At 37.8% G+C, this 14,449-nt stretch overlaps 1 protein-coding gene across 2 annotated transcripts in view; it reads right to left on the bottom strand.

Annotated features, from left to right (window-relative positions):
* Positions 1-14,449, bottom strand: part of LOC103128537 (calcium uptake protein 1, mitochondrial) — an 86,216-nt gene that overhangs the window by 16,361 nt on the left and 55,406 nt on the right. For both annotated transcript variants that reach the window (XM_060184225.1, XM_060184226.1), the window contains exon 6: positions 10,817-10,931. In XM_060184225.1, coding sequence (XP_060040208.1) covers positions 10,817-10,931 — 115 coding nt within the window. The remainder of the gene's footprint in view (positions 1-10,816; positions 10,932-14,449) is intronic.

Raw genomic sequence — 14,449 nt, 5'->3', positions numbered from 1 at the left:
CTTTAGTATCATTTTCATTAGATAGGATGGCTCTGGTGAGTAGCACTTTGTCTAAGTCACATACATTTTGTGATATGCTATTAACTTCTCCACAGCAAGAGAAATATAATATTACAAACTTTTGTTGTAGTTCTCAGAAGATTTATGTGTGTGGCAAAGATGCATCGCAATAAGGATGCAGTTTGTTAGTGAATCCAAGTCCTGCTACAGTGGAAACCCACCAAATTCAATTTTACCACTGATTACTGACCTTTAAAGGCACAAAAATCATGATACAGTGAACTATATCTGATTTTCATTAGGGCTGTGTTTCTAGGTAGTGAAAATATACTTTTTTTTTCTATTTCTAGTGACTTTTGAAAGACTGATAAAAGTATGTAGTAAAGAAGATGTTTAATACAGTCTGGAGATTTCTCAGAACCCTAGGAATATGACTCAGCAATTTCTCTCCTGGGGATTTTACCCAAAGGAAACAAAAGCACCTATCAGAAGCAATATATGTATATCTATGTTCATAGCAGCACAATCTGTAGTAGCCCAATCTGGAAGCAACCCAGAAGGCCAAAGACAGACAAGTGCTTTAAAAAAAAAAAGGGGGTATATAAGTACGATAGACTATACTATTCAGCTGTAAAAACAGTGAGGTCGGCTCCTTTGATTCATCTTGGGTGGATCTAGAAGACATTATATTAAGTGAGATAAGCCCAAAATAGAAGAACTAATACCAAATGATCTCACTTATAAGGCAGATGTAATAAATAGGAACAAGGAGGGAGAACACAAAACGCGGACTGGAAATGGTGTACTACATCAAAGGAATCTGGGGAAGGGGAGGGAGGGAGAGATGAAAGAGAACTGGGGTCCTGGTGCAAAATGAAGTTGTAAGGCATTAACCCCCCTCAATAAAAAGATGTTTAATAATTAACTTTTAAAATTGCTTTATTAATACCTTCTTAAGCTCTCTATATTTGGTTCCTTATTATCAGTCCACAGGGTTAATGGCTCTAGTTAGAGGACATTTGCTCATTACTCAAAAAACAAATTACTATTATTGTTATTTACCAGAGCACTGTTCAGTTCTGGTTCCTGGTGGTGCAGGGGATTGAACCTGGGACTTTGGAAACTCAGGCAGGAAAGTCTTTTTGCAAAACTATTGTGTTATCTATTCCCACCCTGTTAGAAGACATCTGAAGATAGAAGTACAAAATAAATATTTCATAATTCTCATTGGTCAATACCCAGATTGTAAATTACATAACCATTACCCAGTGACAATTAACATTAGCAAGGATGATCCAAATGAATAAATGGCATATGGCATTCCAGAGAAATTGTGGTAACCCTTCTTCGTGACCATCAGTTGGTGCTTCGCTAGTTAATTCAGAAAATTAAGTCACTAATTATAATGCTTCTGCATTTCCATTTAATTTGTATTAAACTATTTTAAGTATCAGAGGCTCTTGAAAATTATTTATTAACAGTAATTATTGACAATCTCTTCACCTCCCCTGAAGTGAGTATGTATTTTATTAATGATTACTTGTTTAGTAAATATTTAATAATCTACTTAATGCAGGTGCCAGTGGCTCATGTTAAATTGGATTAGGTGTGATCTGTTGCAGCAAAGACAGAGACTCTGGCTAGGGGGAGGAGGAGAGTAGAGAGGGGATTGGGGAACCATCGCAACATGCTAGAAGAGGATTTAAGTGATATGCAGACACCTAAAATGAGTAAATACAAATCTGTACTCTCTCCGGAGCTGTGTTTCTCTCCTCTCCTCTGCTGGGTCAACTAGGAATACCAAAGGAGATAGATCATCTGGGACCGCAACAAGGCAGGACTAGAACGACTTCAGGAACCCACCAAATCACCCCTGTGTGCAAATACGTGTGGCCTGTGGACAGAGAGGAACCTAGGGAGAGATTAAGTGGCTGGTAACAGTCCGGCAGTTTACCAGTGGAGGCACCACCTCCAGTCTGTTTTACCTGTTTTACCAAGAAAAAGGCGCTGAAGGGAGGAGAGGACTCCCCTAAGACTCACCAGATGCCAACTGTGAGTCTCCATTGCTACTGCCCTCAGAGGCTGGAGCAGTAGAGAGGAGGCCCTGTGCTGACAATTGGGAACAGAGAACTGACCAGGAAAACTCAGGAGAAGAGCTACACCTTGATGTCCTAGTGGTGGGGCTGTGTGGTGGGAGCCTTTCCATACTGTTCTCCTGATGAGAACATAGTGAATACTTGCCTCAGAACCTACAGACTATAAACAGGACTGTTTAGAAACTCACAGGGCTCAGCAGTGCTGCCCCGCTTGGCAGAGAGGCTGAATTGAGCCTGGAGCTTTGTATCCTTGGGGTGTGAGAGTCTCTTTGCATAACCACTGTATTATCTCTCCCCCACCCTGCTTTATCTCTTGGTCAGGAGGGATTACTCTAAGAAGCCTACTTATAGTTTAAAAGCTCTCAGGCTCCCATAGCCTACAGGGGGAAAAAAGAACAAAAGAGGCTTTAAAAGGCACTATGCTCCAACTCAGGGATTAAAATAATATGAAACTGCTAATTTCCACAACTCTGAGCCCTTTATGTACCTTACTTAGACACAAGTCAATCCAGGTAAGAGTGATCAGGAATTTGAAAGATACGAGAGACCTCATAACATACTATATAGAATAGTTAAACCAATAAGAAGAAATATTGGAGAAATGAACAAGGACAAGAGTCCAGCTAAAAGCCCCCCAAAGGGTGAAGCACAAAATAATGACATTAACATCCAAACACTAGTTAAGGAAATAATAACAGGAGTGAGTAAGAAGTTTGAAAGAATTGTCATCAGAAATGTAAAAACAACAAATGAGACTTTGGAAGGAAACTCTATCTCAAGGTTATTAGAGAGCTGAAAACTGAAATCACTGAGCTAAGAAGGCAACTAGCTGAACAAGCTAAAACAGTATCAGAGCAGGGCAACAAAATAGATGAACTCCAGAAAGCAGTAGAGGGCAGAGAGAATAGAATCAATGAGGCTGAAGACAGAATTAGCAAGATTGAGGATGAATTAGAGACAACTAAAAAAGAAGTAAGAGATCTCAAAAAGAGATTAATAGATGCTGAAAACAACAACAGAGTCCTATAGGATGACTTCAAAAGAAATAATATATTATTGGCTTACCAGAGGAAGAAAGAGAGGGAGAGGAAGAAAGCATTCTTCAGGACATAATAGCTGAGAACTTCACTAGACTAGACAACATCAAAGACATAAAGGTTCAAGAAGCCCAGATGGTCTGGAACAGAATTAACCCAGACTCAAAAACACCAAGACACATCATATTTAGAATGGAAAGGAATAAGAATAAAAAAGGATCCTGAAGGCTGCAAGAGAAAAACAAAGAGTCATTTAAACAGGAAAACCCATAAAATTTGTAGCAGACTTCTCCACAGAAACACAACAGACCAGAAGAGAATGGCAAGAAAGATACCCATCGAGTGCTCAATGAGAAGGGCTTTCAACCAAGACTACTGTATCCTGCTAGACTGTCATTCAGACTAGATGGAGGCATAAAAACCTCAGATAAGCAACAGTTGAAAGAATCAACTATCACCAAGCCTTCCCTGAAAGAAGTTCTGAAAGGTCTCTATGAACAGTCAGACCACCATAAACAGGCCACAGATCAGAACACTCTAAAATAATCTACAAGAATGGCGGTAAAATATCTTCAATATTTGATATCAATAAATGTCAGTGGCCTGAATTCACCTATTAAAAGGCACAGAGTAGGAAGATGGATCAGAAAACAGAATCCAACAATATGCTGTCTACAGGAAACCCACCTAATTGAACAAGACAAACACAGACTCAAAGTGAAAGAATGGAAAACTATCATACAAACCAATGGCCCACAAAAAAGAGCAGGAACAGCTATTCTCATATCTGACACAATAGACTTTAAAATAAATAAAATTTAAAAACATAGGGATGGACATTACTTAATGCTCAGAGGATCAGAGCATTAATAATAATTAATCTTAATAGCAATTATTAAGATCAATGCACCCAATGAGAAGCCTTCTAAATACATCAAACATCTACTGAAAGAGCTACAGCAATATATTAACAGCAATACAGTCATAGTAGGGGACTTCAATACCCCTCTCTCTCAACTTGACAGATTACACCTATGGACATCTAATCTTTGACAAAGGTGCCCAGACTATTAAATAGGGAAAGCAGTCTCTTCAACAAATGGTGCTAGAAAAAATGGGTTGAAACATGCAGAAGAATGAAACTGAACCATTATATTTTACCAAATACAAAAGCAAATTCCAAGTGGATCAAGGACTTGGATGTTAGACCACAAACTATCAGATACTTAGAGGAAAATATTGGCAGAACTCTTTCTGCATAAATTTTAAAGACATCTTCAATGAAACGAATCCAATTACAAAGAAGACTAAGGCAAGTATAAACATATGGGACTACCTCAAATTAAAAAGCTTCTGCACAGCTAAAGAAACTACTACCCAAACCAAGAGACCCCTCACAGAATGGGAGAAGATCTCTACATACCATACATTAGACAAGAGGCTAATAACCAGAATATATAAAGAGCTTGCCCAACTCAACCACAAGTAAGCACGTAACTCCATCCAAAAATGGGGAGAGGTCATGGACAGAATATTCACCACAGAGGAGATCCAAAAGGCCGAGAAACAAGGAAAAATGCTCCAATTCATTGATTGTCAGAGAAATGCAAATAAAGACAATAATGAGATACCACTTCACTCCTGTGAGAATGTCATACATCAGAAAAGGTAACAGCAACAAATGCTGGAGAGGTTGTGGGGTCAAAGGAACCCTCCTGCACTGCTGGTGGAAATGTCAATTGGTCCAACCTCTGTGGAGAGCAGTCTGGAGAACTCTCAGAAGGCTAGAAATGGACCTACCCTATGACACTGCAACTCCTCTCTTGGGGATGTATGCTAAGGAACCCAACACACACATGCAAAAAGATCTGTGTACATATATGTTCTTAGCAGCACAATTTGTAATAGCCAAAACCTGGAAGCAACTCAGGTATCCAACAACATGAGTGGCTGAGCAAGTTGTGGCATATACACTACTCAGCTATTAAAAATGGTGACTTAAAAAAAAAAGGAAGATGCTTCAATAAAGGATTATTTGGAAAAAAAATGTTGACTTTATCATTTTCAACTGATCTTGGATGGAGCTTGAAAAATTCATGTTGGGAGTCGGGCGGTAGCACAGCAGGTTAAGCACATGTGGCACTAAGCACAAGGACCAGCAGAAGGATCCCAGTTCGAGTCCCTGGCTCCCCACCTGCAGAGCAGTTGCTTCACAGGTGGTGAAGCAGGTCTGCAGGTGTCTATCTTTCTCTCCCCCTCTGTCTTCCCCTCCTCTCTCCATTTCTCTCTGTCCCATCCAACAACAAGGACATCAATAACAAAAGAAAAAAAAAAAAGGGCAACAGGGAAAATAAATAAATGTAAAAAAAATTAGAAAAAAATAAATAAAAATTTAAAAAAAAGAAAAATTCATGTTAAGTGAAATAAGTCAGAAACAGAAGGATGAATATGGGATGATCTCACTCTCAGGTAGAAATTGAAAAACAAGATCAGAAGAGAAAACACAAGTAGAACCTGAACTGGAGTTGGCGTACTGCACCAAAGTGAAAGACTCTGGGGTGGATGGGGGGAGAATACAGGTCCAAAAAGAGTGACAGAGGACCTAGTGGGGGTTGTTTTGTTATATGGGAAACTGGGAAATATTATACATGTACAAACTATTGTATTTACTTTCAAATGTAAAACATTAATTCCCCAATAAAGATTTAAAAAATCTGTACTCAGGTAACAACTGTTTTGTAAATCATCATTTCCCTAATTCTTCTTCTAGCGTTTGCCATTTCCCTAATGAAATGATTAAAAAAAATATTCAAGTTGGTCCACTAAGCCTATCAGAGAAATGAGATATAGAGCAACAGAATTTATAAATTAGGAATAAGAGGGGTTCAAATATATAAATTCTGAATATAGGAAACTAGAGATGTTGATAATATCATGTATAATTATTTGTATCTTCCCATCTTCAGTTGTAATTTCATCTCTCTCATTCCTTATTATTATTATTTTCCTTCCACGGTTATTGCTGGGGCTTGGTGCCTGCACTACAAATCCACTGCTCCTGGAGGCTATTTTTCTCATTTTGTTGCCCTTATTGTTGTCCTTGTTATTTTTATTGTTGCCATTGCTATTGTTGATGGATAGAATAGAAAGAAATTGAGAGAGGAGGGGAAGACTGAGGGGAAAGAGAAAGACACCTGCAAACCTACTTCAACACTTATGAAGAAAAAAAAACTAGTATAGCCACAGGCCTTTGGAATATAACTAAAATATGCCTACTAGCTATCTATAAAATGGAGGGCCCCCAACCCTTCATCTGCACTATTCCAGCCTTTAGGTCCATGATTACTCAACAATTTGTTTGGCTTTGTATATTAACTCTCTTTTCAGTCACCAGGTTCCAAATGCCAGCAGGATGCCAGCCAGACTTCCCTGGACAGACAACCCCACCAATGTGTCCTGGAGCTCCAATTCCCCAGAACCCCGCCCCACTAGGGAAAGAGAGAGGCAGGCCAGGAGTATGGATCGACCTGTCAATGCCCATGTTCAGCGGGGAAGCAATTACAGAAGCCAGACCTTCCACCTTCTGCATCCCACAATGACCTTGGGTCCATACTCCCAGAGGGTTAAAGAATAGGAAAGCTATCAGGGGAGGGGATGGGATACAGAGTTCTGGTGGTGGGAACTGTGTGGAAGTGCAGCCCTCTTATCCTGTGGTGTAGTTAATGTTTTCTTTTTTATAAATAAAAACAAAAATTTTAAATGTGTTCTTTATGCCCTGCAGTTATATTTGGAGGTTTCCCCCCTGTACTTTGTAATTATTTGGTGTTCTTGAATCTTAAGTTTAGGTTTCTTTTTTCTTTTCTTTCTTTCCTTTTTTTTTTTTTTAACCATTTATGTTCTTTATTTTTTTTATATTATACCATTCCTGACACCAGAGTTCTGAATCTTCAGTCTTCCCACTGCAATTAACTACAGTTCCCCCTGAGGTTGTAGACAGGGCCAGCCATCATCTCTACAACTATCTGTCCACATTTATACATAATTGCCAACCTCCCCCCTTTTTTTCCTGATTCAATCCTCTCTTCCCCTCCAAGCCATTCATGACAGTATAACTACTTCCATATATCCCTCTCCTTTTCCTTCTCTCTCTCTGGGTGCTGTTGGAGCTAAAGTTTAGAGTCCTCTTATCTTTATCCTATCACTTCTCCCCCACTGGGAGTATGGACCAAGGCTGTTTTGGTGTGCAGGGAGTAGGAATTCTGGCTTCTGTAATTGCTTCTCTGGGGACATGGGCATTGATAGGTTGTTCCATACCCTGAGCCTGTCTCTATCTTTCTGTAGTTTAGGTTTCTTGAATTGACTTCATAATGAGTTTTCTGAACTTTATCTGTCATATTTTTCTAGATCTGTGTGTGGTCACTTGGGGTTTCTGTCATTACTGTGTATTTCTCAGTTTCCACAATTAGTGTGGCTCTTGCTGCTGTGCCCCCAGGAGGTGCTGTGGATAAGGTGTTTGACTTCCCTGTTTACATAGCTTGATGGGGCAGGAGAGAGTTCATCCTTTGTCACCAGGCTGGTTTAGTGTCTTTGATGTCAGCCTAAGGTCTCCCTGCTGCTGTTGCAGTGGGGGTGGTTGCAGCCTTGGAGAACTCCTTTCTCCTTACTGTTCAAAGAAAAAGCAAGATTTATGGCCTCCAAAATTCCTTGATTTCTTTCTTCCATGTGCTGTTTTTTAAGTATCAAAATGACACCCACTGCCACTAGACATGGCGTCGTAGGTTTTCAGACCTTTACCCTCACCCTCACTCCTGATCAGGCTTCCCTGTACCCACTTGTGAGTACAGGCTAAGTGAGTTATTTTCGAAGTTACAGTTGTGGGGAAGGGGAGATTTTTATCCTTTTCTCCCCCCCCCCACCTTTTATTGTTGTTGTTGTTTTCTTCTTCTTCTTGTGGTACGTCTCAGCTACTTGTCTCCCAATTTGGTGCCATCTGTCCCTGAGTAGGACTGTTTAGTCCTGGGTATCTCTCCCTCACCCCTTTTCTGTCCACGAGCCACATATGCCTATACTCGCCAGTGGCTAGGTGAGTTTCTGAAGAAATCCTGGTTGTATTTTGTTGACTTTTCATTTGATTTCTTTGCTTTTTCTAGTTGATGAGGAGAACACTATAAATCTGCTGTTACTTCATAGCTACACCCCAGGAAAAACTTTTTAAAATCCCAGAAACTAGGGAGTCAGGTGGTAGCACAGCAGGTTAAACGCACATGGCGCAAAACGCAAGGACTGGTTTGAGTCCCTGGCTCCCCACCTGCAAAGGGGTCACTTCACAGGTAGTGAAGCAGGTGGTTCACTTCCTAACAAAGTCCCAAAACCTAGATATAGACCAGGTCCCATGAGATAGGCTATATGTTCACATGTATCCAAAATTTAGGGCAAAATATATACCTGAAAGCAAAAATACAAAATAGTCTGCAGTGAGTCAGTATATGCAGCAAGCAAATAGAAAGACCTAAAAAGACACCATAAAGTTCCTAGTGAAATAGTGTCTACTTAGTAGATAACCTCCTCACCTACCTCCTATTACACTTTCCTTAGTCACTCCAAAGCTAACCTTATAAAAGCAAGGACTGCAAAAACTGAATAAGGGCAAGAGACTGGCATACTTTAATGATGACTCTTTAGTCACTATCAGGCCACCCCATCAGTTGGGGCACTAATCAGGGAGTCCTGAGATTCCCAAACAGACATGATGGGCCTAGACCTTGAATAAATCCTTCTCTCCATTGTTACTGGTCATCTATATCAGGAACAACACAATAGACCCCTCTGTGGGCCCCCATAGGACCTTGCCTTCAACAAAGATCAACCACAGTAGAGAATGTTCCATCCTCTGAAGGGAGGGGGGACAACATACTTTTATCTTCCACTTGAGGAAGATGGGTCCTGAAATTGGGGCAACTTGGAACGTTTCTACTCATGACCACAGAATGTGAGCTCAGATCTAGAGGGATGCAGAGGTCACATAGCTGAATATAGGCCCCAGATCAGATAAAATCAATGGGATTTACAGTTAACAATATTTATACGCCTTTCCCATATTTGGGAGCTACTCTCTTCTCTGATCCAGCTTTCTGGTCCTTTTTCCAGCCATGACATCATCTCTCCAAAGAATAACTTGGATCCACCTGCATATCTGATGCCAGGCTCAGAAAAAAGAAAAGAAAAAACTACTATAGTCATGGGCTCTTTGGAATATAACTAAAATAGGATTACTAACTATCTAAACAATGGAGACACCTCCCCCCCCCAACTCTTCATCTGAACAGTCTTTAGGTTCATAATTAGTCAACAATTTATTTGGCTCTATATGTTAACTTTTTTTAGCCACCAGGTTCAGATGCTAACATGATGCCAACTGGACTTTCCTGGGCAGACGACCCTACCAATGTGTCCTGGAGACCCACTTCCCCAGAACCCCACCCCACCAGGAAAGAGAGAGACAGACTGGGAGTATGGATTGACCTGTCAGTGCCCACGTTCAGCCAGACCTTCCACCTTCTGCACCCCATAGTGACTCTGGGTTCATTCTGCCAGAGGGATAAAGAATAGGAAAGCTATCGAAGGAGGGGATGGGATACGGAGTTCTGGTGGTGGGAATTGTGTGGAGTTGTACCCCTCTTATCCTATGGTTCTTGTCAATGTTTCCTTTTTATAAATGAAAATTATATATATATATATATATAAACACAGAAACATCTATCTAAAAAGATTTACGCACACCCATGTTTGTGGCCTTGCGGTTTGTAATAGTCAACCTTTTGGAAGTAGGATGGTGATTTGGTGGAGGGTGAAATATACCACACTAATAGTTATCATAAAAATGTGGACATGCAGTCCTGTGACAGAAATCCTATAAATCAATGTTTCCTCAACTAAGTAATAATGAAGTTGGAAAAAAAATTAAAAACACTGACATATTTTTGTTTTATAAAGTTACATAGAAGGGAAGGTAGAGATCTTTATTTCTGCTTGATATGAGAACCATCTCCTTCAAATACACAATCAGATCTCTGTGATTCAATAGGTAGATTCTAACAGAGTGTACACAGAGAGCTAGAAAGACTTCTTTTCTTTTGAATGGTTTCCAGAAAGTCACACTAACTAAAGGAAATATTTAATCAAGAAACAGATTAGCATACAAATTAATAAAATTGTTTAGCTTAAAAAAAAATCAGAGCTTCACCAGTGTTTCAAATGACCTGAGTTTTGTGTATTAACAGGCAATTCGTCATGATTCAAAAATAAATATACAACACAAATAGAATAACCAAGTCAGTCTTCTTCTTTAGTGGAGGAAATGACAGATGTGTGTGTACTGGTGAAGTTAGAGGAGGTTACAGCAGAAGGCAATATATAAATTATCTCAGCAGAATAAAGATCTTCAATAGTTAAAAGTAGATGTACCTTTATAGTCTTTTTTTTTTTTAACAAAAAAAACCTTTGCTCACTCATTTTTTCTTTCTCCTTATAAGGTGGTCCTACATATGTTATAGAAAAAGGAAAACAAATGAAATCTCATGTAATGGGAAATTAAATGATTCTATAAATGTTTTCCTTTCCAATCAACATATTTTACACTTCTATGCATTTTGTTTTAATGAATAAAAAGAAAGTTATACTTACTAGAAAGAACAGTTGTAAGGAAAATGTAATCTGAAAATGATATGAGTCCACATTCTCCAAGGGTATAAAATATACTGTCTTCATCAGCAAATATTTCTCGTTCCTGGGCAATTCTCTGTTAAGTGTACAGGTCCCATGAAAAGATTAAAAAAAAAAAAAGAAAATTTAAATGTTAGGCTTGAGTCATTTGTCTGACAATTTTACATTTCTCATAAGTATTTCTCTGTTGGCCATTCCAGACCAATGGATCCTTTACAGTTTTCAAGATGATGAAAATCATAAGACAAAAGATTTTGCTTATTTGTCTTAACGCTGTCTTAAGACGAACATTGGAAAATAATCTCAGTTTTGTGATCTCCTGTTATTTAATATACACAATTGTTACTTCAGGGCTGGTTTTGTTTCTTAGCTTTAAAAAACTTACACTGTTAGTGATCAGAAGTGAGGATATAGTCAATTAAAGGCCCACACAAATGCTCAGAAAACTAATGTGTGGAATCTTAATCTTCATTTATGACCCCATGAATCTACGTTTTGGAATCAAGACCAGATTGTAGAGAAAGCAAGTCTGAAATAAATTCACTTTAGACATGCATGCCAAGCTTTAGGCATGATTTAATATAATGATATTTATCATTACCTTGGTAGAAGCTCCTAAAATTCAGCTATCTGGTGACACTCTCCTAAAATTTAACTTTTACTCTAAGCATATATACATTTTCTCTACTTTATAAAACCCACAAGGAGATTTAATTCTCAGCTACAGTAATGGTCTGTGGGTATTTAGGCAAATCGTCCTGTTTTCTGAATTCCTGGTCAGAACATATACTGAATATCAATACCTATACAGAACATAAATAATGACATAAACTGAAAAGGATCCACCAAAGAGTTAGGCTTGGAGCTAATTCCCATAAGTTCTGGACAAAACAAAGATATTCCAGGAGTTATTCTGGATACCAAAAGAAGAAACAAGAGTTTTTAAGAACACAAGCCAACGAAGTACAAAGTAAGGTCATGCAAGCACAAAATAATAAGTGGCATTGCAAGCATAACCTCGTTAGGAGTACCATGAAAAATAAACCAACAAGCACTATCACACCAGCATCCATGTACACAACTACCCAACAGGTTACCTCTGTCTAGTGAAGATCCCATCACACACAACAAAGGAAAAAAAATACTGGTTAACCAACTGAAAACATAAATATTGTTATGATCTTAGTAAACCAATTCAGTATTGCCTCTACTAGATATTTGCTTGTTAAGATATAAGGCTGTTAACGTAAGATGTATGGAAATTCATTCTTAGCCAACAAAACAGTACCATGATTTGGTATCAGATTCCACTTAAGACAGTGCTTTTCTGTCTTTATTTGTGGCAGACACAATGCATGGCCCTGCTTGAAAACTTTCAGAGATCACTCTTCAAGCTGACAACAAAATGAGCACATAGTCCAATGTTTCAAGATAGGTTTAGATAGCTCTCATACCATGTTTGTTTTTTACCACGAGATTAAAAATAAATTTCAGATGAAGAAAAAGAGGCTAATGCATGAGGACTATAACAGCAAATTTTTTCACTAAGAAATTGATTTCAAACTCAGGACTGTAAAAAGAGCCATCCAAGAAACTGTTGTGTATGTTTTACTCATCTTACTTATACAGATAATTTTTGTATTATTTTGAAAGCTGGCGATACATAGCCCTTTCTACTTAAATACTTAAGTATATACTTCAACGAAGACATTTTCTTACATGCCATTGTAATAGCTAATATCTAAATAAAGTTTATTTTCAAATTTATGTAACTGTCCAAAAATTTCCTTTATAACAACTCCCCCCTAATTCACAATCAAATATGGCATTTAATTGTCATCTCCCTTCAGTCTCCATTAGTCCAGAAAAGCTATTTTAGCCACCCCCTTCTTTAGATTTACCACTACTTTTGATTACAGTAAAATTCAAATATAAAAATCATTTTAACCATTTAACCATACTGTATATGGGCATCTTGGATTCATCTTCTTCCATGTAATGATTTTCCAGATTCATCCATGTTGAACATTCCTTTTTATCACCAAATGATATTCCACTATATATACAATTTATCTAATTGTATATTCAAGGATATGTAGATTTTTACTTTTTGGCTTTCATGCATAGTGCTATGAAGCAAATTCATGCTCAAGTATTGGAGTTATCTTTTTTTAATTCTTTTAGAATTTAGGAGTAGCATTGCTGAGGCATAATGTTGGTGCTTACATTTAAGTTTTAAGGAAAAATTAGTGTTTTCCATGAGGAATACACCATTTTTCAGTACTGGTAGCAATAAACAAGGGTCCCAGTTTCTTGGCATTCTCACCAACTCTTACTTCTCTTTAAAAACTATCGTCATCCCAGTGAGTATAAAGTGGTATCTCATAAATCTACTTTAGTAGTTACTAGAAAAAAAAAACTAGTAGTAAAGCCCTAGTTTAATGTTTATTGTAAAATATAAACTTTGGGGCTTAACATTATGACTTTTCCGACAGCTCAAAAGATTTACTTTTCAAATTCTAAATTTTGAAATAAAACTTCAAATAAAAAATTGAAATGGACTATGCTGTTAAAGTAGAACTTGAAATTTCAACCAGAACTTCAAAAGTTATGTAGTATGTAAAAAATCCAGTAAAGAACACATCTCTACTATTTAAATTAAGAAGTCATTCTTGATAAGAAAGGTTGGATAACTGGTTGTTTAAAAATTAACATTTCTCAATAGTCCTAAAAAGCATATCAAAATCCTTAAAGTAACACTGGAGGCTGAATTTCAGAAACAATGATAATCTTATGCTTATTCTGGAAAGGAAAGCTTTGTAATACTATTTCTAAATGATAAATATTCTTTCTACCTATATAGTTGGGTTAGAACAGGGAGAGGAGAAAGGTAGAAAATGTATTAACTTTCCCATGCAATTAATGCTCATATTTATCTATTATATACAGACAGATGCCCAAGCCTCGGTTAAATATCACTCTTAAACAATCACCACTATTCCTAGTCAAATAGGAAATGTTGCACAGGTGAAACACATATGGTTATTTTCCTTCTCTCACCCCTACCCAAACTTGCAGAAAAATAGAATTTGGGAAATATACTGGGTTAAAAAATACAATTATGTTTGTAATTTAGAGGAGTCTATCATTTTTTTCCTCCTCAGAGTTTCCAATCCTTTTCAAAGGTAACATTCTATGTGAGACAAATCAATGTGCAACGAACTACAGAAGGTGAATGCTTAAGATAGTGTGATTTCACTGCCGGAAAGCAATCCTCTTTTCAGTCCCAATTCTAACCACCTTAGCTCTGAGTACAACTCCAAATACCGGAAATGCAAATGCTTTTCTACTTTTTGAACTAGATGTCTACAGAGAAAGTGGATATAAGTGAAGATGCTTTGAAAAAAAAAAAAAGGCCAGTGGCCGCATGACCTGATTAAAGCAGTGATCAAAATTTTACTAGAATAGCATTAGCTTCAAGGAACTGACAGATTTTTACTGAAATGGTTCAGTTCAAGCCATGCTATCTGATGATACACTATTAAAGTCCTAGAAAGGGAAAAATGTCCACTCTATTGTTTTCTACCACATTAT

This window comes from Erinaceus europaeus, unplaced genomic scaffold (genome assembly GCF_950295315.1).
Source record: "Erinaceus europaeus unplaced genomic scaffold, mEriEur2.1 scaffold_258, whole genome shotgun sequence".
Taxonomy (NCBI): domain Eukaryota; kingdom Metazoa; phylum Chordata; class Mammalia; order Eulipotyphla; family Erinaceidae; genus Erinaceus; species Erinaceus europaeus.
This window is presented reverse-complemented; position numbering and strand designations above follow the sequence as displayed.